The sequence below is a fragment of the Stegostoma tigrinum genome, chromosome 10 (genome assembly GCF_030684315.1).
Source record: "Stegostoma tigrinum isolate sSteTig4 chromosome 10, sSteTig4.hap1, whole genome shotgun sequence".
Taxonomy (NCBI): Eukaryota; Metazoa; Chordata; class Chondrichthyes; order Orectolobiformes; family Stegostomatidae; genus Stegostoma; species Stegostoma tigrinum.
Genome location: NC_081363.1, coordinates 39,958,714 through 39,985,723, shown reverse-complemented (window position 1 = coordinate 39,985,723; position 27,010 = coordinate 39,958,714). Strand labels below are relative to the sequence as shown.

The window sequence follows — 27,010 nt, the reverse complement described above, 5'->3', positions numbered from 1 at the left end:
TGCTCTAAAGCTAAAAAAGTGGTCATCTTCTGTGCTGTATCATTTCTATTTCTATGGTTCTAACCATTGTCTATTGACAACTATAGTTTTCTTAAAGGGAATTGTTATGCTGTGATTAGAATACCAATGCAGTAATTAATAAGTGTACTTTGACATGAATGGTGCCTCAGTAAGATCTGGCAGTCATTAACTGTTTGCATCTTCTAAAAGCACTTGTTGAAAATAAATGACTTTAAATACAAATTTAATCATAGTATTTCTTGCTGCTCTGTCTGTTGCATTTTGGAAAGTAAAGAGGATACTTGATGACGGTAATAAGAGGATGCACTTTGAAACAACAGATGTTGCCTCGAATTCTGACAGGGAAATAGTGGTGTAGTGGTAGTGTTGTCACTTGACTAGTAATCCAGAGTCCTAGGCTAGTATTCTGGGACAAAAGGAGAAATTGCTGGGAAAGCTCAGCAGATCTGGCAGCATCAGCAGAGAGAAATAAGAAGGGTTCAGTGACCCTTCCTCAGCACTGTTCTGGGACCATGGATTCTGGGAATCAAATCACACCACAGTAGATGGTGGAATTCAAATTCAATCAATAAATGTAGAATTAAAAGTTAGTGTCTGAAATGGTGCCACATTGTTGTAAATGCCCATCAGGTTCACAACAGGAAAATCAACTATGCGTCTGTCCTCTGGCCTGTGTGCATGAGACTCCTGACCCACAGCAATACGGTTGACTCTTAATTGCCCTCTGGAATGGCTTACAAACTACTGATCTGTAGGGTTTTTAGGGCTGGACAGCAAATGCTGGCCTTGCCAGCAATGCTCAGATCCCATAAAAAAAGAGGTTTTCTGAAGGTCAATATAACAGGTATTAAAACAAATTTCAAAGTAAGCCTGTGCAATGACTTTGAAAAACATTGACAATACTCCTCAAAAGACATTGCAATTTCCACATTCATTGGTCTCTGTATGAAGCTGCCCATATGTCCTTTTCTATAAATGTTATGTAGTTTAGCAACTGAATTATCAAATGAACAGATACCAAAGAACAAATTGCTTATGCTTCAGTGAAAATGTGAGACAGTGGAATCTTCAGGAGCTAATGATATCAATGAAAATGGGGTTTTGGAAAGTGGGATATGGCGCAGCATACCTATTGTATCAATTATGGATGTGTTGTCATTCCTGAAAACTGGAGGATGGAACTTAACATTGGAATATTTTAATTTGAAATGAGAGAGTTAATGTGGACTTCGGCTGAATGGCCTGTTTCCACACTGGAGGGATTTTTTGATTTTGAAACATGCAAAAGGGTTTTATTGGTAGATATCTTAAGGTGGCAGAAATGACTGATATTTTTCTGTGGAAGTATTTGTGATTGAGAGGTTATGACTCAAACCTAATTCAGATCTACAAGGACAATGAGATTTTCAGCCTGAGACTGTCCATGTAACTGGTGACAATGTTGCATTGTGGCAGCAAAGACAGAAAGAAATACTCAGCAAGGCAGACAGTATCTCCAAAAAGAGAAGAATTGATGTTCATTTTGACTCTTTATGAGAACTAGTCAGAGCAGAGTTTGTGCCATAGGCTGAAGGTGAAAATAAGACTCATTGCAGAAGACAAGCCTTGGAAATGGATAACAAGCTGTAGAGCTGGATGAACACAGCAGGCCACGCAGCATCATAGGAGTAAGAAGGCTGACGTTTTGGGCCTAGACCCTTGATGAACACAATGCTGTTTCATCCAGCTCTACACCTTGTTATCTTGGATTGTCTAGCGTCTGCAGTTCCTATTATCTCTGATACCCTTGAAAATGGATGTTTATTAGATTTGCTTCAATGTATGGCTTCCGGCCTTCCAACACACTTTTTTAAAATCACTTAATCTTTCAACAAGTTTCAAAAATATAGAAATGGTATGGAATCTTCCCATCTGAGAAGTGGCAGAGGATGTGATGGGAGACGAAGTAAATTACTTGGCTTTGCTTTAGGGAGGTGCCCACAATATTTCTGTCAGCACTAGCTTAAGGTCTCTTTGCCGCACCACCAATTGACATCCTTAAGTCAATTAATGACTGTGTATGGGCCTGTACATTCCACTGCTGAGATTAATTCTGTTCCCAGGAGGCAGGAACATGGGCAGCCCTCCCAATTGGTAAAATGCAGGGTGACCATCTCAACTTACCTCACTTCTATTTAAGAGAGGTCCTATTAAAAGTGCACCATCAGTAGGCTTTGCATGGTCAGGAAGGAGAGATTATGTCTGGACTGAGACAAAGCCTGAGTCAGAATATAGCTTGGGAACTTTGGAGGCAGTGTGGGAATTTGGTGCAGAGGGCATGGGGTGCTTTTTGCTTGCTTTTTTAGTTCATAGCTTGTAGGGTCTTTTTAACAGGATAAGTTGAACGTCAGTATCGGGGGCACAGCACAAAGTAAAAATTGACGTCACGGGCACATTATTGACGCAGGCTTGGGGGGCTGAAGGAACGGTTCCTGTGCTGCAATTTTCATTGTTGTTCTCTTTAAAACCGTAAGTTCAATTGCAGCTAATTTGACTGAATATTATATGTTGCTTTCAGATTGTAGGTAGATACAAATATTTACAGATTGCAAATTGAAAGACCAGTAGGACTTAAAAAAAACAAATTAAGATCTATGTAAATAAAACAGAGATGGAGGGCGTGATGTGGGAGCTGGTGGACCCCATTCTGGCTCAGAGTTGATGAATTGGAGCCTGAACTTAAAAAAACACTGGAACATGTCAGGGTGAGGAGAGTTACCTGGTGTTTCAGGAGGCAGTCACACTCCATAGATTAACTATGTCCAATTTGTAGAGACTGGAGTGGTCAAAGTCCACCTGATGAAGGAGCAGTGCTTCAAAAGCTTGTGATTTTAAATAAACCTGTCGAACTATAACCTGGCGTTGTGTGACTTCTGACTATATCCAATTTTTTCAGTGGTCAGGGACAGGATGGCGTGACTGAACAAGGCAGATAGAGGGATTCAGGAGGTAGTGCTGAAGAAACCTTAGCCCTTGAGCTTGTCTAACAGGTTTGAGATTTGTTTGTGTGGATGAGATCAAGGGCTGTAGATGTGGATAGCAAACTTGACTGTGGCACCATGGCACAAGGAACCATTTAAGAGTGGGGAGAAAAGAGAAGATTTGCCTGCGTGATGCCTGGATTCAGCATATTGCTTCTGGGCTGCAGGAGATGTTGGTGTGGGAGACGAAAGATCCAGTTGTCATGGATATGTGGGCAGAATTGATATAGGTAGAAAGAGAAAAGAGGTTCTGCTGAGGGACTATGAGCAGCTAAGTGCTAAATTAGAAAGCAGAGATGAAAGCCTCTGGATCGCTACTGAACATGAGCTAATTGGCACTGGGTCAACAAGTTTCAAGAGATCAATGCATGGCTCAAAGATAGATGTTGGAGAAATGAGTTTGAATTCATGGGCATTGACACCAGTACTTGGGAAGGACCAAACATTTCTGATGGAATGGGCTCCACCTGAATCATGCTGAGATTAAAGTCCTGGTGAATCATGTAACCAGAGCTCTAGATAGGACTTTAAATAGTGGATTCTGTTGCATGGAAAATTGTAAAATCAAAGATAAAGGAGATGATAGGATTGTAGATTGTTGATGAGTTTGCTTGTTACCAGTAATTAAAAGGAAGGGATAGAATTTGTGAATATCATAAAGTGCTAAGGTACCATAAAATTGTAGGCAAACTCAATAATAGAATAAAATTAAAGGCTTTGAATCTTAATGTGTGAAGGATTTGGAATAAGTTAGATGAATTGAAGATGCACATTGAGGTAAGTGAATATGATTGGTCATAGCCATTACAGAAACATGGTTACAAGGAGATCAAAACTGGGAACTTAATATTCAGGGATATTTGACTTTTCAGAGAGACAGGAGGAATGGAAAATGTGGTAGGTTAGCACTGTTAATACTAAACACAATGAAGACAGTTGTGAGAGAAGATCTAGTCTCGGATGATGAGTCCATTTGGGTGGAGGTTAAAAAACAGCAAGGAAGAGTAGTCATTGGTAGGAATAGTATACGGACTCCCCCCAAACAGTAGTCACTCTGGGAAAGGCTGTAAGTCAACAAACAATAAGAGAATATAAAAAGAATAGAGCAATAATTTTGGGTGACTTTAATCTTCTAATTGGTATAATCAAATTGGAAAGGATAGGTATGACAATAAATTGATACAGTGCATTAGTATTGGTTCCTAGAGCAAAATGTCATGGACCCAACCAGGGAGCAGGCTATCTTGGAGCTGGTAATGAATAATGAGGCAGTTTCAATAAATGACGTCTGAGTAAAATGTACCCTAGAAAGTAGTAATCATAACATGATAGAATTTAATGTTCGGCCGAGAGTGAGAAACTTAGGTTGGAAACAACTGTGTTTAAATAAAGGGAATCACAATGAAACGGGGAATGACAGCTAAAATGAACTGGTCAGATAAATTAGTGGGAATGACAATCAGCAAACTACAGCTGACATTTATGAAAGCAATTTGTAACTCTCTGAAAGAAGATACATCCCAGAATGGAGGAAAGACTCCCGGAGAAAGAGAAACCAAGCGTCGCTAACCAAAGAAGGAAAGTATTTAGTTGAAAGAAAACGAAAAAGGAGGTCAAAATCTGTGATAACTGTGAAGACTGGGATAAATTAAGAATCCAGAAAAGGAAGACTAAAAAGATAATGAAAACATCATAAATAGACTATAAGGCAAACTGGTGAGGAAAATAAAACTGACAATAAGAGTATTTTTTTAAACATCCAAAAAGGGAGAGGTTAAAATGGACATAGGCCCTTAGAAAATGACTTGGGGATACAGTTTTGGGGATCAAGGAAATGGCTAAACATATTATAAATCAGTCTTTATGGTGGAGGACATATAAAAAAAATTCCATCAATGTTAAAGAGTTTGGGGAGGAATTAAGTACCATCACCATCGCTAAAGAAGTAGTGAACTAATTGGCCAAAAAGCAAATAATTTCCCTCGCCCTGATGGCTTGCATCCTAGGATCCTGAAAGGCACTGGGTTTGATTCCACCCCCAGGCGACTATCTGAGTGGAATTTGAATGTTCTCCCCATGTCTGCATAGGTTTCCTCTGGGTGCTCCAGTTTTGTCCCACAGCCCAAAGATGTGTAGGCTAGGTGGATTGGCCATACTAAATTGCCTATAGTGTTCAGGAATGTGTAGATTAGTTTGTAATTTCTACCCTTACTTCATTCAGCAACCTTGGATGATTCCTTCTGGATTGGGTTGCACATATGCTTTAATACAGACATCCTGTTTTTCTAATTTTATCTAAACCAGTGTCCCAATAACACTTACATTTACCATAGATTTTGCAATATCTCATTTACTTTGTAAGTAAGTATTTATTTACTACCTCAGGAATGCCTTATGACCAATAGACTGTAATATTCGGTCCCTAATTGACCCCACCACTCCTCTGACAATCTTTTTATCAGTTAATTTTCATCTCATTAGTTCATGGAGTGTGATTGTCACTGACTAGGCCAGCACTGCCCAGCCCCAACTGTCAATAGCCAATCATATTGCTGTTGGCCTGGAGTCACATGTAGGCCAGACTAGGTAAATTTCCTTTGGTAAAGGTTATTAGTAAATCAAGTAGGTATTTTCACGATTTGGCAGTAGTTACATGGCCAAAATTAGGCTGGTGTTTCATCCCAGATTTTTTATTAAATTTAAATGTTATCATCTCCCATGTGGAATTCAAATCCATTTCACCAGAACATTTGTCTGAGATTCTGGATCTCTTGTTCAGAGACATAACCACCCTCCTATCCCCTTCAAATGCTCCCCTCCCTATCAGTGCTAATGGAAAAGTTTGAATTCATTTTTATGTTAGCTCCCAATGGTGCTGTAACCTCACTGCTCCTACTTTTTTTTTCACTCATCCATAAACATTTTGTATTCGCCCTCATGCTTCCTTTTAGTCTAATGGTGACATCACTCCTATGCATCTTCCTTACTAATTCACTATCTCCAAAGCTCTGGTGTTGGACTGCTCTCCCTTTCCCCCTTGTGGAAATGTATGTATACTGTATCTATAGTCTTTAAAGGTTGCTGATTTACTCCATTTTATTTTACTTGCCAATATAGATTGCAACTTAATGTGCCAGGAAGAGATCTTCACCTTTTTGAAATTAGCCATCCACCAGTTCAGCATTAGTGTTCCAGGTTTCTTCTTGCTTTTCTCCATAATGAATCTAAACCTTATGAAATGATTATCATTTTTTGATACACTTTCCAACTATGATATTCTCCACTTGATCAACCTAATTCCACAGATATTCAGCAATGCCTCCTTTCTTGCTGGGCAGAATACATGCTGATCAACAAAATTGTCATTAAATTGTGAATACCAACTTGAGTACTTTGCAGTGTAAGAATGTGAATAAATGTAGAGTTAAACAATCATGTGTGTTTATTGTTCTCATTTGAAAATAAATAAATAGTCATTAAGATTTGCAAAACAGTTGTGATTAGCAATCTCATTGTAATCATTGGTATGAAAATAAGGTTACTCCTGAAAGTCAACATGAGGAACAAGAGTCATCTTTCTCTGTTAAAGAGCGTCAGAGTGGTTATTTAGTACTTAGTCTGAGCGGCACTATTAAGAATGGAGAAGCAAGAAGGCAGGCCTTCATGAACTACCTCAGCTGGGAATAAACCCGTGCCATTGGTACGATTAGCCGTCTAAGCCCCCAAACTTATTAATTACATTTGAATTGTTTACATAATTAAACTCCAAATTTAACATGAAGCCTCCTTTTCAATTTTCAATGATCCAACCTCATGCTGTATTATTGTTAATTCTGGACTAGATTTTACAGACCCTGCCAGGCCAGGGGAAGCACATAAAATGCCAAGTGGCTAGTCTACCACTTTGCCACTCCTGTCCAATCTGGAACCCAAAATACAGAGGGATAGGTAAAATTTCTGGAGTCCTGTCCTCCCACTCTTAGGACCATTGAAGTGGTCAGTTATTGCCCACTTATAGAACTCAGTCTTCAATATCATAATATGCTGGACGGTGCAAGGCAAGTTAGAATGTTTTGAACAGAATAAGCTTTATTGTCACATGTATTCAAATGAGTACAGTGAAAAGTGCACAAGTTGCAACTTACAGTGCTATCTGTTGTACAAAGGTCGCTAGGTATAGCTTCATCAGTTACAGTTCTTAGAAAAAAAAATAGAGAAGTAAAAAGTCAAGCATTGCAGATTTTAGGAATAAATTATAAAATGCAGAAAGAAAAGTTCAAAACAATAGTCTTCCAACTCAGTTTTTGCTGGCACCAAGCTTCTAATCCGCACAGGACCTTGACTCCAGACTGCAACAGGCTTCACTTCAGGGTTCAAGAGGCTGGGAGATCGCTGTCAAATCATCTAGAGTCCAGAAGTCCATGCTGAGACTATGCTAGGCTGAGAGAACACCACATACCACCAGAAGACCATTTTGCCATACTGAGAGACTACCATGCTCAGCCACTGCGAGATCACATGCCAACTGAGATGATGCCAACCCAGGCCATGCTGGACTGAGAGACCATCATGCTGATCTGCTGGGAGACTGCCACGCTGAGCTGAGAGACCACTACGATGGGCCAGCAGTATGCATTGTCGCGCTGGGAGGATGGCTTGTCGTCTGCACTGAGGCTGAGAGGCCAAGAGGAGGAGCAAAAAAAAACAAAACAGAAAAGGAACAGATGGAGCGGACGAGCTCTGGCTTAAATGTCCTACTCCATCACCATCTTGGTCCTTGAAAAAAAAGTGGAAAAGAATGGAAAGAAGGGGATACACTTTTGGGAGGGGTACCCTGTGCTCGTCAGGAGCACGACCTTGCCTGGCTTAAGATCTTACCTTCCCTGCAACACCCCTGATGCCACCTCACCCCTTACGCTTTGTGCCACACTGCCTGGCCTCCAGAATCCAAATCCTGTTCTCCCTCTGTACGATACCGGATCCCTCCTCACCATAAAAGCCCAGGACTTACCTGGATCCAGATGCAAATCATTTTTGTAGAGATGCTTGCAGTTCCAGCTGTGATATTGAATTCTGATGCCATTGGGACTGTTGAAGCTGTTGGGCAATTAAACTGGTCGGCAGCAATTTTTTCATTGAGAGGTAGAAGTCTGACCTCCCATTTCCTAGAGAAATTCAGCTTTTGTATGTGTCTCTTTCTCAGTCCTCCACGTATCATCTTTCTATTTTTTAATATGACATTTTGGATCCCAAGCCTCCTGCTGAATTCATTTAAATCCTCTCCCTTGTTAATGTATTCTAGTATAAGAATAGACTGACAAGACTGGGACTTTTTCACTGGAGTGCAGGAGGTTGAAGGGTGACCTTATTGAGATTTACAAAATCATGAAGGACATAGATAATGTGAATGACAATGGTCTTTTCCCAAGGGTGGGGAGTTCAAAACTAGTGGGCACATTTTTAACGTGAGAGGAGAATGATTTAAAAAGGACATGTGGAGCAACTTTTTTTACAGAGAGAGTAGCTCATATGTGAATGAACTGCCAGAGAACTTGGTGGATGCAGGTACAATTACATGTAAAAGACAATTAGATAAGTTTGTGAACAGGAAAGATATGGAGGGATATGGGCCAAGTGTAGGCAGGTGGGACTAGTTTAATTTGGGAAAATGGTTGGCATAGACTTGAGTGTTTCCATGCTGTATGACTATGCTAATTTCAGGATATTCTGAAAATTTTATAATTTCATCCAGGAAAAGAAAAAAAAAGTTGCTCTTTTTTCATTCATTCATGGGGTGTGGGCATCACTGGCAAAGGCTAGCATTTATTGCCCATCTCTAATTGTTCAGAGGGCAGTTAAGAGTCAACAACATTGCTACGAGTCTTCCTAATTACTTACTTCTGTGAAGTTTGATGTGAAACTGAGTAGCACAATTTAAGATCGCACAATCTATTTGTCATACTAGGCTAGCACGTTTGAGATAGGTCTGTGGTAGGGATACCACCTTGTTCTGGGCTAAGGAGGACAAAAGTCAATCAAGGCTTCCATTCTAGATTATGTGCAGTCATTTTGCCTGAAAAGTAAATGTGTGGAGGTTGAATAAGGACACGTTGAATGATGATAGAATCCATCTTAAGTCAGTGTTAACAGAGATAGGGAAAATATGTGAATTTTAGTATACTGAATATTATAATTCAAGGTGAAAACTTTCCTACATATATCCAATAATTAAAATAATTTCAAAGGATGACATTTTTGCTGTTTAACTTCCCAGTAGAACTAATAAGAAAATAATTCTGAACAGTGAACAAGTATAAAACAATTTGGGACCTTTCTGAATACAAACTTGAATACTTCTCAGTGTATGAATGCATGAATGAATACAAAGCTGAATCCACAATACCCCTTGATAATAAAATGTGAGGCTGGATGAACACAGCAGGCCAAGCAGCATCTCAGGAGCACAAAAGCTGACGTTTCGGGCCTAGACCCTTCATCAGAGAGGGGGATGGGGGGAGGGAACTGGAATAAATAGGGAGAGAGGGGGAGGCGGACCGAAGATGGAGAGTAAAGAAGATAGGTGGAGAGAGTGTAGGTGGGGAGGTAGGGAGGGGATAGGTCAGTCCAGGGAAGACGGACAGGTCAAGGAGGTGGGATGAGGTTAGTAGGTAGCGGGGGGTGCGGCTTGGGGTGGGAGGAAGGGATGGGTGAGAGGAAGAACCGGTTAGGGAGGCAGAGACCGGTTGGACTGGTTTTGGGATGCAGTGGGTGGGGGGGAAGAGCTGGGCTGGTTGTGTGGTGCAGTGGGGGGAGGGGACGAACTGGGCTGGTTGAGGGATGCAGTAGGGGAAGGGGAGATTTTGAAACTGGTGAAGTCCACATTGATACCATGTGGCTGCAGGGTTCCCAGGCGGAATATGAGTTGCTGTTCCTGCAACCTTCGGGTGGCATCATTGTGGCAGTGCAGGAGGCCCATGATGGACATGTCATCAAGAGAATGGGAGGGGGAGTGGAAATGGTTTGCGACTGGGAGGTGCAGTTGTTTTTTGCGAACTGAGCGGAGGTGTTCTGCAAAGCGGTCCCCAAGCCTCCGCTTGGTTTCCCCAATGTAGAGGAAGCCGCACCGGGTACAGTGGATGCAGTATACCACATTGGCAGATGTGATGGAAAATCCTGTTCAACTAACTTACCAGAATTCTTTGAAGAGTTAACAGAGTTGATGCTATTGATATGGTCAGCATAGAGTTTCAAAAGGCATTCAATACAGTACAACATATCAGACTTACAAGAAAAAATTGCAGCTTATGGAATAAAAGAGGCCAGTACCAACATAGATTTTAAAAAATGGCTGATTGAAAGGAAACAGAGTGTCATGGCTAATAGATTTTTTTCAGCCTAGAGGAAGGTAATGCTTGGCAATGGCTCAGCAATGGCACCCTCGCTTTTCCTGATTTATATCACTTAGACCTTGGGAGTACAAGGATAATTTCCAAGTTTGCAGATGAAACAAAACTTAGAAGCTTTGTAAACTGTGAGGAAGATGGTGTACAAGTTCAAAAGGACATCAACAAGTTGATAAAGCAGTTGGATTGGTGCAAATGAAGTTCAATGTGGAAAATTGTGGGATGATATATTTTGGTAGGAGGAGTATGGAGGGGCAGTATAAAATGAAGACTACTATTCTAAAATGTGTGTGCCAGCAGAACCGTCTGGATGTGGATGTCTGTGTGTTATTAAAGATGGCAGGACTGATGGAGAGAATAATTAATAAAGCATAAAGGATTTGTTAATAGGGGGCATTGAGTATAAGAACAGGGAAGTTATGCTGAAGCTGTATAAGGTACCAGTTTGACCACAGCTGGAATATTGAGTACAGTTCTGGTTGCCATATTTTAGGAAGATGTGAATGAATGCATTAGACAGCATGCAGAAGAGGCTTACAAGAATGTTTATAGGAAAGATAACCTTCAGTTATGAAGACGGATTAGAGAAGATATAACTGTTTTCTTGGAGAGGAGAAGACCAAAAGGAGATTTGAGGAATTTTTTTCAAAATCAAGAAAGGTGGACATAGATAGAAACTGCTTCCACTCAAACAGATCAAGGATGAAAGGAAACAAATTTAAAGTAATTTGCAAAAGTAGGAAACGTAATGTGAGAAGAAACCTTTTTACACAGTGAGTGGTTTGCATCAGGAACACATTGCTTAGAAGTGTGGTGGAAGCAGGTTCAATCAAAACATTCAAGGCATTTGATGATTATTTATAAGGGTTCTGGGGAAAGTGTGAGAGAATGGCACTAAGTTATAATACTATTCAGAGAGCTGGTACAGATATGATGGGCCAAGTAGCTGCTGCACCAAAACAATTCTGCCAGAAACTGATAACAGCAGTAATCTTATTATGGTAACAAGGTGTGGAGCTGGATGAACACAGCAGGCCAGGCAGCATCATAGGAGCAGGCAAGTTGATGTTTTGGGTCTGGACCCTTCTTCAGAAATAGGGGAGGGGAAGGGGGCTCTGAAATAAATAGAGTGAGGTGGAGGTGGTGATAGAAGGTGAATAGTGGAGCAGCTAGGTGGAGAGAAGGAGGACTGGTCAGGAGGTGGGGATGAAGCTAGTACGGGTGGGTGTAGATAGGGAGTCGGGATAGGGGTTGGTCAGTGAGGAGGGAAGGGTGGGTAGGTGGGAGGGAAGATGGACAGGTCAAGGAAGCAGGGACGAGAGGGAGGGCTGGTCTTGGGATGAAGTTGGGGATGGGGAGATTTTGAAGTTCAAAGTCCACATTGGGTCATAGGGTTCCAAGGCGGAATATGAGGTGCTGTTCCACCCCCATCCCAACTCCCTACCTACACTCACCTGTTCCGGAGAAAATCTAGTCATGCAGAATGTTTACTGCTTATATTTTTTTCCGAAAAGCCTGGTAGCTCTGAATTAAGAGTCTGTCTTTCAATAAATTTCTTCAGCTGCCAAATGTTGTATTTGCTTCACCTGTAAAATAAAAATTCTGGATGTCGATGTAACAAATGTGGCTACAATAGGACTACTAATATTTCTAAATGCTGATGAAATTTCTAAAGTTTTTACTTCCAAAATCTTTAAATTTTGATCAGAACAAAGTCACAAAGCAAATCTCCACAATGTAAAATTAAATCAATAATTAAGTCCGTAGTGTCTGGTTTATCCTGATTTTGCATCTAACCCAGTGACTATTGCTAAAGATCTTCCAGTCCATCAACACTGATAGTAATTTTCATATGGTCACAGGATAATTCTCCCGTTAGGCTGGAATTCAAGAATGTTATATTACAAGGTCAACAGGCATTTTCGTAATATGGAGTGGAATTCAAATTTCAGACCAACATTCACAAAGCAATTTTTCAGACATTGCTAGAGATAATGGAAACTGCAGATGCTGGAGAATCCAAAATAATAAAGTGTGAAGCTGGATGAACACAGCAGGCCCAGCAGCATCTCAGGAGCACAAAAGCTGACGTTTCGGGCCTAGACCCTTCATCAGAGAGGAGGATAGGGTGAGCGTTCTGGAATAAATAGGGAGAGAGGGGGAGGTGGACGGAAAATGAAGAGAAAAGAAGGCCATGGGCACCTGCATGGGCCCCAGTTATGCCTGCCTCTTTGTAGGTTACGTGGAAGAGTCCCTCTTCCGCTTCCACACAGGCCCCAAACCCCACCTCTTCCTCCGTTACATTGATGACTGTATCGGCGCCGCCTCTTGCTCCCCAGAGGAGCTTGAACAGTTCATTCACTTCACCAACACCTTCCACCCCAACCTCAAGCTCACCTGGGCAATCTCCAACACATCCCTCACCTTCCTGGACCTCTCAGTCTCCATCTCAGGCAAACAGCTTGTAACTGATGTCCATTTCAAGCCCACCGACTCCCACAGCTACCTCCTCCCACCCACCCTCCTGCAAAAATTCCATCCACTATTCCCAATTCCTCCGCCTCTGCCGCATCTGCTCCCAGGTTGAGGCATTCCACTCCTGCACATCCCAGATGTCCAAGTTCCTCAAGAACCGCAACTTTCCCCCCAGAGAGGTCGAGAACGTCCTTGACCGCGTCTCCCGCATTTCCCGCAACACATCCCTCGCACCCCGCCCCCACCACAACCGCCCAAAGAGGATTCCCCTCATTCTCACACACCACCCCACCAACCTCCAGATACAACGCATCATCCTCCGACACTCCCGCCATCTACAATCCTACCCCACCACCCAAGACATTTTTCCATCCCCACCCTTGTCTGCTTTCCGGAGAGACCACTCTCTCCATGACTCCCTTGTTCGCTCCACACTGCCCTCCAACCCCACCACACCCGGCACCTTCCCCTGCAACCGCAGGAAGTGCTACACTTGCCCCCACACCTCCTCCCTCACCCCTATCCCAGGCCCCAAGATGACTTTCCATATTAAGCAGAGGTTCACCTGCACATCTGCCAATGTGGTATACTGTATCCATTGTACCCGGTGTGGCTTCCTCTACATTGGGGAAACCAAGCGAAGGCAGAACACCTCCGCTCAGTTCACAATAAACAACTGCACCACCCAGTCGCGAGCCATTTCAACTCCCCCTCCCATTCTTTAGATGACATGTCCATCATGGGCCTCCTGCAGTGCCACAAAGATGCCACCCGAAGGTTGCAGGAACAGCAACTCATATTCCGCTTGGGAACCCTGCAGCCTAATGTTATCAATGTGGTCTTCACCAGCTTCAAAATCTCCCCTTCCCCCACCGCATCCCAAAACCATCCCAGTTCGTCCCCTCCCCCCCCACTGCATCACACAACCAGCCCAGCTCTTCCCCTCCACCCACTGCATCCCAAAACCAGCCCAGCCTGTCTCTGCCTCCCTAACCTGTTCTTCCTCTCACCCATCCCTTCCTCCCACTCCAAGCCGCACCTCCATTTCCTACCTACTAACCTCATCCCACCTCCTTGACCTGTCCGTCCCCCCTGGACTGACCTATCCCTTCCCTACCTCCCCACCTATACTCTCCTCTCCACCTATCTTCTTTTCTCTCCATCTTCAGTCCGCCTCCCCCTCTCTCCCTATTTATTCCAGAACCCTCACCCCATCCCCCTCTCTGATGAAGGGTCTAGGCCCGAAACGTCAGCTTTTGTGCTCCTGCGATGCTGCTTCGCCTGCTGTGTTCATCCAGCTTCACACTTTATTATCTTATTTCAGATATTGCTGCATTCTCTTTAAAGAAGTATTAAGTTGGACCAAAAATACTGAAGAAAGATCCTATTCGAAATTAATGTTTGCAATGTTCAGATGTTTCAATAGATTATTGAACCTGAATGATTTCAATTTTAAGCATAACAGCCCTGAAATTATTCTGTGGTATTTTAGTCTGTGAATGCTTAAGGTCTTTATCTAAACTTACTCTCTCCATTACTTGTGTCAACAATAGCCATTCATTTTTAAGCATGTGGTTTAACCATTTATAGCAGAGAATAATTTCAAATTTATTCAGGAACTGGTATTACATAATATAAATTTAGGTCAACTTTTCTCAAGATTTGATAATATCATCAATATGGTCTGAATAAAAACCGTCAAATTTATTGTGCAAATATTTTCTGCATTTGAGAAAGAACAAAAAGTAACAGGATATAAGAAACAGACGAAGAACTAAAAGACTTATTTTGATTTAAAATTACAATGTGATCTGTAATCTGGGGAAGGCAGTGGTGTAAAGGGAAAGTCACTAGACTAGCAATGCAGAAGCTCAGACTAGTGCTCTGGGGATAAGGGACATGGAATTTGAACTCAATAAAAACTAGTCTAATGGTGTCCATATGACCACTGTTGATTGTCATAAAAAATAATCTGTTTCACTAATGTCCTCTCGGGAAAGAAATCTGCCATTCTTACCTGTCTGGCCTACATATGACTCCAGAGCCACAGTAATGCGATTGATTCTTAACTGACCTCCAGAGAATTAGAAGTGGGCAATAAAAGCTGACCTAGTCAGTGACACCCACATCCTGTGAATGAATTAAAAATTCTTCTATCTGAACTTGGATTTACAATATTCCTGTGCCTTCTCACTTACTGTAGCACAGATCTTTTAAAAAAAATCTAAAATAATATATACTTTAATGACAGTGAAGATTGAATTAAATTTGCTATTTCTAACAATTATTTTTGATACTTACAGAAGAATTAAATCATTTCTCATTCAACACACCTAATGCTCTAGAAAGCATCCTGTATTATGTGTAACAGGGCTAAATACAGCTCCCTGTTTACTGGTGGAATGATGTGCCTAGATCTTAAACTTGGAAGAACATAATTTCTCTCTGAACTATCTGGTGGGAAAAATGGTGAGGGGAGGGGGCAGAAGAAAATACAACAGCCATTCCCAATCTCTGAGGTGTAAAGGACACAGACCTCAATGATTGTCATGCACAAGTGATTTACCATTCACAGCCAAACCTGGCTGGACCACATAAGAAATATCGAGTTGTCCTTTCATCTGTGAAAACTCCCTACTATTCCAGGATCAAAAATGGAGCTTTTTAAAAGTCTAAAATGATATATACTTTATTAAATGACAGCAAAAATTTAATTAAGTATTCCAATTCTAAAACATTGTTTTTAATTTTTTAGTGAGCTTGCATACCAGTGAAGAATGCCACGACTTTCCATTTAAACTAATGCTATAGAAAATGGATCATCCTGGAATCAAAGAAGCTTTTGGCTTCTTGTCATTACTGTAAGCCACCATCTTTAAAATTTTCCCTAATTCCTGACACCCTAATTCTAAGCAAAATATGAGAAACCCATCTTTAGTTGATCTCAATCCTAATTACCCTCTGCTACCTCTGAAATCAGAACAACAGGCCAAACTACTTATGAGAAACTTCTCTTTTCTAGCTTATTTTAGTTTATTTCCTGTCTCCTCACATCTCTCCAAGCTAATTTCATTTTTGTAATCATCTCCTACTCTCAATGCTATTTCAACTAAACTATTGATCAGCCAGCTTGCATCCCTTCCTGACTCCCATATTGTCAGTTAACAGTTTTCTCTCTACAAGTGTTTTCCCTGTCACCTTCAAAATTCCGTCATCATCCTTTTGCTTGGCAAAATAACTCATGATCCGTCCTGACTCGGAAACTATTACCTCATTTAAAAATTCTTTAATATGTAGTCACTCACAAGTTGTGCCCTCCTTTCCTGGGATTCTGAATTTCTCCAATCTGCCAGCACAACTGTACCAAATAGCAATTACCAATTATGCAAATGATATCCTATGTGACTGTGACAAAGGTGACCATACCTCCTCATCCTTTTATCAGCAGCCCTTGATGCAGTTAGTCATATCATTTTTCTCTAACACCCTTCCACTATGGTCCATTTAGGAAGGACTGCATCGGCATGGTCTCATTCTTAGTTATCTTATTGTACCTAGTGAATCACCATCTATGATAGAGATAATGGGAACTGCAGATGCTGGAGAATCCAAGATAATAAAATGTGAGCCTGGATGAACACAGCAGGCCAAGCAGATGCTGCTTGGCCTGCTGTGTTCATCCAGCCTCACATTTTATTATCTTGGAATCACCATCTATGGCTGGTCTTTCCACTCCCATACTTTTAACTCTGATATCCCCTAGGGATTTATCATTGGTACTCTCTTATTTCTTGTTTACAGTGACATAATGCCATATCACATTAGTTTCCACCATTATGTCAATGCCTCCATTCCATCTGACCAGAACCTCTCTTGACACCTCCATTGCTTCTAGATTATCAGACTGTTTGTCTGACATCTGTGATGATGCTGTCACTTTAAAAAGGTTATTTTGTCCTGGGTTTTTTAGAAGAGAGATTGTACAGAAAGAGGTAGCGAACTGGCTACTGGAGACAGCCTAAGTCAAAAATTTAGGAGGCCTTTAGGATTTTTTTTAAACAGTTGTAACAATGTAAGGGGGCTGGCAGGTTCTGACAGACCAGGCTTTCTAGTTTTTTGTAGCTATAGCAGTCAGAAGCTGTTTGGGGTCCAAGAAGGTTTGGAAGCTTCAGTAAATGATTCCTAGTTGCTATTTTCTTTGAAATTTCTCTTGATGTTGATTCCTCCTGGATTGGAGAACTGCATGGAAAACTGTGTCTGAATTTACCTTTTAGCAAAGAGGAGTGTTTATGGGATATTACTATATTGGAACAGTTAACTAGTAAAAGGTACTGAATCCATTATTTGGTTAAGTTTTTCAATGGTTAAGTTATTCTAAATCCCTCTTTCTTTTGTTTGTATTTTAATTACAATATTTAAATAAATTATCTTCTGCTTAATGTTGCATAGCTTGATTAGTTGCATCACATCTGGAACATGCATTTCACATCTACCTTTAAACTAAGAAAAAGTTAGGGTCTAGGTTGCCTTCTTAAAATATTTTGAGGGGGTTTGGTCTGGTCCATAACAAATCCAGTGCTGAATATTCAGAAACTTTGCTCTCCATCATGACAAAGGAGTTACATTCCAGAGGTGAGGCAAGAATGGTTGCCCTTGACATCAAAGGCAGCATTTGATCAAACATAACATCAAGGAGTCCTCCATTGAGGTCAGAGTTGAAGAAATTCACTGATTGCACAATATTCAGCCAGCAAAGCCCATATCTCATGAACAAATGGGAAAAAGAATCAAGATGGAGACTAGAAGGGATATTTCAAAATCAATTTATATCATGGTTAGGAAATGAGAGCAGACAGTCAAATCTATTTTTCTTGTTGACCATTTGTAGGTAAATTCTAGAATGATTTTGTACGACAGGACTGAGGGTTGGAGTTGAAGACCTGGCCAGAAGTAAGGTGTGAAGGTTGTGTAGTGATTTATTTTTGGTTCAAATTTCAGCCAACATCATAGGCAGGCATCTTTAATGAACTCGTTCAGAGATGTTATTACACCTCTGGAACCTTGAACCCAGGGTTTTTGGCTCAGAGGCAAAGACACTACCATTGTGCCACAAAAGCCCTTCCACAATGTCATCAAGTAACAAATCTTCATTATGTGGAATTGCAGCTTAGCATCTCGGCAAGTGGTTTAAAGCGTTGAAATGACAGAATGGTTATTTTGGTCTTCAGGAACTCTCTAAAGGCCTGGCATCATCGGGGAATTCGGTCACTTTGCAGTCTATATATGGTGAAATACATGTTGAAAGGTGCTCGTCTATCCTCTGACATTTGTCAAAATTATTGTGGATTGCAAGAATCATATGAAAATAAATTTGCTAAGAAGAATCTTTTTAAAATTGTAAGGCGTTTTCAGACGAATTTCTGTCTAGTTAACACTTTTGGTTGTTCATTTAATTATTTTCCATTTGTTGGAAGTTCCGGAACTTTCTGATAGAATCCAATATGCTCTTAGCCAGCCTCCTCCTCGTATCCTGATTGAGCAAGCTGCAACATCCGCCGCCGCCTGCCTACGTGACACATGCGATTTCACAATCGCTGTTTCTTACCCGCGGCTGTTTGTCTTATCAGCTTAGCTTTTCCTGAAAACCGACGAAGACACCAAATCCTGCTCTCTGTCCATTTTCACTCACCGATAAATCAGTGTATTTCCCCACCCCCTAGGATTGCCTCTCAATTCCCTCCTCCAGACTCAGAGCTCGCCACGTCTTAACGTGACGCTCCCCTTTCCCACTGCTACAGAGAGCACACTTTCCAAGGAGAGAATTTACTGCATTCATTCCCAGCTGGCGTGCCCGAGGACGTCCAGTGAAAAGCAGATACAGTGAACTCATGTGGACTTCACCAGTTTCAAAATCTCCCCTTCCCCAACTGCATCCCCAAACCAGCCCAGTTCGTCCCCTCCCCCCACTGAACCACACAACCAGCCCAGCTCTTCCCCTCCACCCACCGCATCCCAAAACCAGTCCAACCTGTCTCTGCCTCCCTAACCAGTTCTTCCTCTCACCCATCCCTTCCTCCCACCCCAAGCCGCACCCCCATCTACCTACTAACCTCATCCCACCTCCTTGACCTGTCCGTCTTCCCTGGACTGACCTATCCCCTCCCTACCTCCCCACCTATACTCTCTCCACCTATCTTCTTTTCTCTCCATCTTCGATCCGCCTCGCCCTCTCTCCCTATTTATTCCAGAACCCTCACCTCATCCCCCTCTCTGATGAAGGGTCTAGGCCCGAAGCGCTCTCTGATGAAGGATCTAGGCCCGAAACGTCAGCTTTTGTGTTCCTGAGATGCTGCTTGGCCTGCTGTGTTCATCCAGCCTCACATTTTATTATCTATACTGTGAACTCATATCAGTTACGAAACCCCAATGTCTTGCGTTGGTGGGGAAAGCTATAGGTTGCTGCAAAGACGAATTTAGTTTAAAAAGCAGAAAGAAGGTCGGATTTTTTTAGTAAAAGGTTAAATCCATCATAAAATTCCATTACAAAACGAAGTATTTGCATTGGAATGTACTAACGTCGTTTAGGGAAGAAAACTGTCATCCTTATCTGATCTGGCCTACATGTGACTCCAGACCCACAGCACCGTGGTTGACAATTAAGTGCCCTCAGGGTAATTAGGGATGGGAAATAAATTCTGTCTGTCCAGTGATGCCCTCATACCGTTAATGAATCAAGAAAAAAAATTGGAGCTAGAAGCTGCGTGATATTTGGCTGTTCTCAAACACCAGCAGGCAGGTTTGTGGGGAGATTCCCTCTGGAGGATCAATGATCTGAGGGATGTTCATCCAAGTAAACATCCCTAAATCTCTCTGTTCTGCAACTTTGTGCCATGTTTCATCATTTAAATGATATTAAGTTCCTCTATTCTTCTTCTGTTTCTTCTTTAAAACTGACTCAAAACATTAACTCTGCTTTTCTCCACAGATGCTGCCTGGTCTACTGAGTTTTTCCAGCAATTTCTGCTTTTTTTTCTGACTTCAGGCATCTGCAGTTCTTTGGGTTTTTTTAAATGTAGCAAAGTAAGTTGTCAAGAGCAGGTAGAGAGTCTTAAAAGGAATATAGAAGGTTATGTTCAGAGATAATGGGAACTGCAGATGCTGGAGATTCCAAGATAATAAAATGTGAGGCTGGATGAACACAGCAGGCCAAGCAGCATCTCAGGAGCACAAAAGCTGACGTTTCGGGCCTAGACCCTTCATCAGAGAGGGGGATGGGGGGAGGGAACTGGAATAAATAGGGAGAGAGGGGGAGGCGGACCGAAGATGGAGAGTAAAGAAGATAGGTGGAGAGGGTGTAGGTGGGGAGGTAGGGAGGGGATAGGTCAGTCCAGGGAAGACGGACAGGTCAAGGAGGTGGGATGAGGTTAGTAGGTAGCTGGGGGTGCGGCTTGGGGTGGGAGGAAGGGATGGGTGAGAGGAAGAACCGGTTAGGGAGGCAGAGACAGGTTGGACTGGTTTTGGGATGCAGTGGGTAGAGGGGAAGAGCTGGGCTGGTTGTGTGGTGCAGTGGGGGGAGGGGATGAACTGGGCTGGTTGAGGGATGCAGTGGGGGAAGGGGAGATTTTGAAACTGGTGAAGTCCACATTGATACCATATGGCTGCAGGGTTCCCAGGCGGAATATGAGTTGCTGTTCCTGCAACCTTCGGGTGGCATCATTGTGGCAGTGCAGGAGGCCCATGATGGACATGTCATCAAGAGAATGGGAGGGGGAGTGGAAATGGTTTGCGACTGGGAGGTGCAGTTGTTTGTTGCGAACTGAGCGGAGGTGTTCTGCAAAGCGGTCCCCAAGCCTCCGCTTGGTTTCCCCAATGTAGAGAAAGCCGCACCGGGTACAGTGGATGCAGTATACCACATTGGCAGATGTGCAGGTGAACCTCTGCTTAATGTGGAATGTCATCTTGGGGCCTGGGATGGGGGTGAGGGAGGAGGTGTGGGGACAAGTGTAGCATTTCCTGCGGTTGCAGGGGAAGGTGCCGGGTGTGGTGGGGTTGGAGGGCAGTGTGGAGCGAACAAGGGAGTCACGGAGAGAGTGGTCTCTCCGGAAAGCAGACAGGGGTGGGGATGGAAAAATGTCTTGGGTGGTGGGGTCGGATTGTAAATGGCGGAAGTGTCGGAGGATAATGCGTTGTATCCGGAGGTTGGTAGGGTGGTGTGTGAGAACGAGGGGGATCCTCTTGGGGCGGTTGTGGCGGGGGCGGGGTGTGAGGGATGTGTCGCGGGAAATGCGGGAGACACGGTCAAGGGCGTTCTCAATCACCGTGGGGGGGAAGTTGCGGTCCTTAAAGAACTTGGACATCTGGGATGTGCGGGAGTGGAATGTTAATGTTATGTTAATGGGTGAAAAAGATGGCAGATTGAAAAGTAAAAATATGAGAATTTATCCACTGTGGCAGAAAGACTAGAAAGTAGTACACTATTTAAATAAAAGAGAGACTGCAGAACTTGGAGGTACAGAAGGATCTAGATATATTGATACACAAATTACAAAAAGTTAGTTTGTGGATACAACAGTGATTTAGAAGGTAAATGGAATGTTTTTGTTTATTGCAGAGGGGCTGGATTATAAAAGTAATGAAGTTTTCCTAAACTTGTACAGAGCATTGGTAAGAACACACCTTGAGCACTGTGTATAGTTTTGATCTCCTTGTTTGAAGAACGATTTAATTGCTTTAGGAACAGTTTGGAGGAAGTTCACTTTCATCTGTAGGATAGAGCGGTTATTTTATGAAGAAAGGTTGAGCATAGAATCATAGAGTCCCTACAGTGTGGCAACAGGCCATTCGGCCCAAGAGTCCACACTGGCTCTTCGAAGACCATCCCATCCAGACTCACACCCCTGCCCTATCCCTGTAATCTTGCATTTTCCCATGGCTGATCCATCCAACCTACATATCCCTGGACACAATGGGCAATTTAGCCTGGCGAATCCACCTAACCTGCATGTCTTTAGACTGTGGAAAGAAAACAGAGCACCTGGACAAAGCCCACATAGATATGGGGAGAATGTGCAAACTCCACTCTGACAGTCACCTGAGATTGGAATTGAACCTGGTTGCTAACCATTGAGCCACCGTGCTACTCAACGTTGGAATTATATTCATTGAATTTAGAATGATGCAAAGTGATCTTATTGAAATATTTCTGAAGGGAATTGACAGGATTCCAAATAGATATTTAACTTTTACAAGTGAATGGAGATGGGTAACACAGCTTCAGAACAAGAGGTACATAGAACATAGAACAGTACAGCACAGTACAGGCCCTCTGGCCCACAATGTTGTGCTGATCTATTGTGCTACTAAGGTCAATCTACCCTGTATATCTACATTTTACTATCCTCTATGTGTCTATCCAAGAGCCGCTTAAAAGTCCCTAAAGTATCTGACTCCACTATCACTGCCAGCAGTGCATTCCACACGCCCACCACTCTTTGTGTCCAGGACCTACATCTGACATCTCCCCTATAACTTCCTCCAATCACCTTAAAATTATGTCCCCTCATAATAGTCATTTCTGCCCTGGGAAAAAGTCTCTGACTATCCACTCTATCTATTGCTTCTCATCATCTTGTACACCTCTATCAAGTCACCTCTCATCCTTCTTCACTCCAATGAAAAAAGCCCTGGCTCCCTCAACCTTTCCTCATAAGACCTGACCTCCAGTCCAGGCAGCATCCTAGTAAATCTCCTCTGCTCCCTCTCTCAAGCTTCCACATCTTTCCTATAATGAGGTGACAAGAACTGAATATAATATTCCAAGTGTGGTCTAACCAGAGTTTTATAGAGCTGCAGCATAACCTTGTGGCTCTTAAACCCAATTCCCCTGCCAATGAAAGCCAACACACCATACGCCTTCTTTACAACCCTATCAACTTGGGTAGCAACTTTAAGGGATCTATGGATGTGGACTCCCAAGATCCCTCTGTTCCTCCACACTGCCAAGAATTCTGCCATTAACTATGTATTCTGCATTCAAATTCAACCTTCCAAAATGAATCACTTCACACTTTTCTGCATCTGCCACTTCTTTGGCCAGCTCTGCATCTTGTCAACGTTCCATTGCAACCGACAACGTTTTAAGATTAAAAGTCTCTAAAGTATCTGATTCCACTACCACTGCCTGCAGCGCATTTCACACGCTCACCACTCTCTGTGTGAAGAACCTACCTCTGACGTCTCCCGTATACCTTCCTCCAATCACCTGAAAATTATGCCCCATCGTAATAGTCATTTCCATCCTGGGAAAAAGATTAAAAGGATTTAAAAAAGGATTAAGATTAAAAATCTGTTTTAAAATGGAGCTGAGAAACATCTTTCTTCAAGGATCAGTAGGCTGTGGAACTCTGTTCCTCATGAAACTGTGAAGGCAGCATCATTGAATTTATTCAACATAGAGTTAGATTTTGACAGACAGGATTTAAAGGTTAAGGGGAACAGACAAGAGTGTGGAATTGCAACCAGAACCAGCTGAACCACAATCTCATTAAACGACAGAGCGAGCTCAAATGATCTACTCCTGCTACCATGTTCTGAATCAGTTTACTTAGCACAGACAGGGAATCCAGTATGGAACTAACCGATCAGTATGGTTTAACTGTTTGGGGTGACAGTACATAATAAGTTACATTCGATATTTCTCTGAGAAAACCCAAAGTTCCATTACAGTATATCCTTTATTATTTCCTGTTTATTTTTATATTTGCAGAAGTGGTACTTAGAAGTTGACTTGCAGTATGGTTGTTCCCATCAATTAGAGTCATGGGGTCATACAGCACAGAAACAGATCCCTCAGTGCAACCAATACATTCTGACCATAATCCCAAACTAAACTAGTCCCGCCTGCCTGAACTTGGCCCGTATCCCTTGAAACATTTCTTATTCATGTTCTTATCTAAATGCTTTTGACATGTTGTAACTGTACCTGCATCCACCACTTCCTCTGGAAGTTCACTCCACACATGAACCACTCTGTAAAAAAAAATTGCACCTTATGTTTTTTTTAAAATCTTTCTCCTCTCACCTTAAAAATATGTCACCTCGTCTTGGGATCCCCTAACTCCTATATTCAAAGGTCTGAACAATGAAGGTAAGTGTGCTAAATGTCTTCCTAACCACTTTATTTGTGATGCAAAGTTCAAAGAACTTATACCTAAAGCTTTAGGTCCCTCTCTTCTTCATGACTATCTAAAGCCCTACTTTTAATTGTATAGGTATTGCTTTTGTTTGTTTGCTTTTTGTTTGCAATACATTTGTCCAAATTAAACTCCATCTGCCACTCTTCAGACCATTGACTCAATTGATGAAGATTGCTTTGTAATCTTAGAAAGCCTTCTTCACTGTCCACTATACCACTGAACTTGGTGTCATCCACAAACTTACTAATTTACTTTGTGTTTTTAGAAAGGGAAAAAAAAATCAAGTCACAATATTTTTTCAGATTTCAATTTCAACAGATAATCTGTTCTAGTGAGTCAAAGAAAATAATTTTAAAGTACCAGATGCGCTCCATAAGGAGCTTCCAGTCGTCACTGTAACGCGTGACAATAGTCATTAGAAGATTAATCGGAACAGAAAACAGGACACTTAAATTCTGCTAAGACCAAGATGATAAATTTTCCATTAGTGTTTTTCCTTTGGAATTTAATCGAGCAAAGTTCTTTTCTATGAAGTAGAAGGTGGAATTTCACTGTGCTGCCAGGAGAATATCTTATGGAAAGCAAACTCCAGCATTTATGCTGAAATATATCCCAATATCTCATACTGTAGCTATTTTAATGTATTCTAATTGCTGTGTGTGGAAGTAATTTCAGTTTGGTTTATGCCAATAGCAATAACAGCGCATTGAGCAATAAGTAACACCTGAAACAATCAGGGCAAGAGCTCACCTTTATGTACACAAAAGGTAAAGTTTTGGGCTCGTATTATGCAGTAATTTTTAATCAATTAATCACAACTATCTACTATTTAAATTGTTTTGGAAATCAGGAACAGAGAAATATGGGGAATGATTAAGCTTACAGGATAGGTCTGTTTTCAACCTGATGACAGGTTAAAAACACTGAAATTTCTGGGATGATGTAAACTGATAGGAATCAGTCAATCTTTGCCTTTAACCTGAATGTAATACACAATATTTGCAAGCCTTCGGGAAATAAGCATGCCAGCTATCTCAATTGATAATTTATTTGCTTCTTTAACTTTGAATTCTGACTTCAGTTGTGTGCATGTGGTTTTTCTAAGATCCCTTCCAAGAAATGAGAAAGATGGATGGGGTTTGAAGCAGCTGAACAAGTGGTAGGCAAGAAATCCTCTTAAATACTGAGCTCTCACATTTGCTTCATTACCTAAAGTGAAATATTTTTGTTATTAGGTCATGCGCTGAGAATATGCTTTCACTGCTTTATGACTTAATTTGGAGTTCTTTTGGTGGTTGCAGTTGTTTTGTTTTTGTTCTACATTTTGCAGTTGTTAGCTTTCAGACCGACGTGGGAGCTGTTGGTCTTCAAACGAGGAGTAACAGCAGGAGCAGCAGTTTCACTTCAATCACCTACTGCTCACCGAGAGAGACGGGATGAACAAAAGGCTCCAGCTTGCAGGAGATGGTATCCCTAACATAGAATTTACAGGTAGTGATTAAGCTTCATGGATAGAACTGAGTACCTGTGCCTCAGAATGTTCTGTATTTTCCATCAGGTGGTTCCGAACATTAGCACTCCTGGAAGTAAAACTTCTACTAGCTGAGATAACAAGGTGCAGAGCTGGATGAACATAACAGGCCAAGCAGCATCAGAGGAGCCGGAAAGCTGACTTTTCGGGCCTAGACCCTTCTTCAGAAAATTCAGAAAACCCTTCTACCAGCTGAAGCAGATTGTTATGCCTTGCTGATGGCTGTCAATTTCACCATTGTTCTCAATTTCTTTGACTCAGTTTCCTTCCAAGGATCTGCAAATGATATGCAGAATCTCAATCTGTTATCCATAAACAACAAATGAACTACACCATGTTTGAGACTCCTCAACTGATGAGATCAGCCATAAAGGCCTCGATTTTCTTATCCAGTTACCTTTCTGCAGGTCCAGTGAACCACCAACATGGTAATCGAATGCTGTAAGACTGAGTTTATTTTTCAATAATTACTTGTCATTTCATTATATGTAATGATAAACCAAGTAAGATATTAATATTGTATTCTGTTTAATCGTGGTCAATGTAAGACACTTGTGTCATACCATAGAGGCCTTGGTAACTAAGTTTTGCTGTCATGAGAGAATCACCTTATGGTTTCTAGTTAAAAGTAAGGTCATGTGTTTATGATTTGTTACTTGACGAATGTGAGGCTACTTTGTAGTTTAATTGTTATCATAATTGGATGTTAGCTGGGAATTTAGTTCAAGACCATCCAGGGACAATATCTTCCATACTTTGGGATCCCTCTTTTGATACAGTGGTAGTGTTCCTACCCCTGGACTAGGGGCCCACTTGCTCCGGACGTGAGCAGCAACACATCTGAACAGGTTAGTTAGGAAAATAGAATAATTTTAAAAAATGTAAATTGTGGGAAGCAAAAACAACTTTAGATTTCAGGCAAGAGTTCTTGGCTTGAATTAGCTTTGCTTTTTAATTTAAAGTGCCTAAAAGAGGAAACAATCACATTCTTTCAGTCTTTCAGGGAAACAGTCACATATAACAAGCTTCTACATTATTTTGGCATTAGATTTTGTAATATAGTTTTGAATGTAGTTCCTGTGATTTGTATTTCCCAAATACTTTGCAACGATAACTTTTTTTTCAGTCATCTTGTTCAGAAATGTCATTTTACACTTATGGAGCAGGTGAGACTTGAACCCAGGCCTTATGGCTCAGATGCTGGGACACCGCCACCATACTTCTATTGTATAATTGCCTTTAATTAACTATATAGTGACTTCTTATCAGACAATCTAGGCTGTACAAATTCAGTACAATAAAGATTGATACTTGCTAGATATCTCATACGGAATTCATAAGAATTCTCCTAAAGCCTGTGCCCCT

The 27,010-nt window shown here is 41.7% G+C and overlaps 1 protein-coding gene across 2 annotated transcripts in view; it reads left to right on the top strand.

The window, feature by feature from the left end:
• LOC125455489 (exocyst complex component 3-like) overlaps window positions 1-27,010 on the top strand; it is a 128,482-nt gene that overhangs the window by 33,699 nt on the left and 67,773 nt on the right. Inside the window, exon 2 of one of the 2 annotated variants that reach the window (XM_059649121.1) lies at window positions 25,673-26,086. In XM_059649121.1, the coding sequence (XP_059505104.1) occupies window positions 25,968-26,086 (119 nt within the window). In that variant the 5' untranslated portion in view covers window positions 25,673-25,967. Of the gene's footprint in view, window positions 1-25,672; window positions 26,087-27,010 lie in introns of those variants that run through there. The other variant, XM_059649122.1, reaches the window with a different exon arrangement.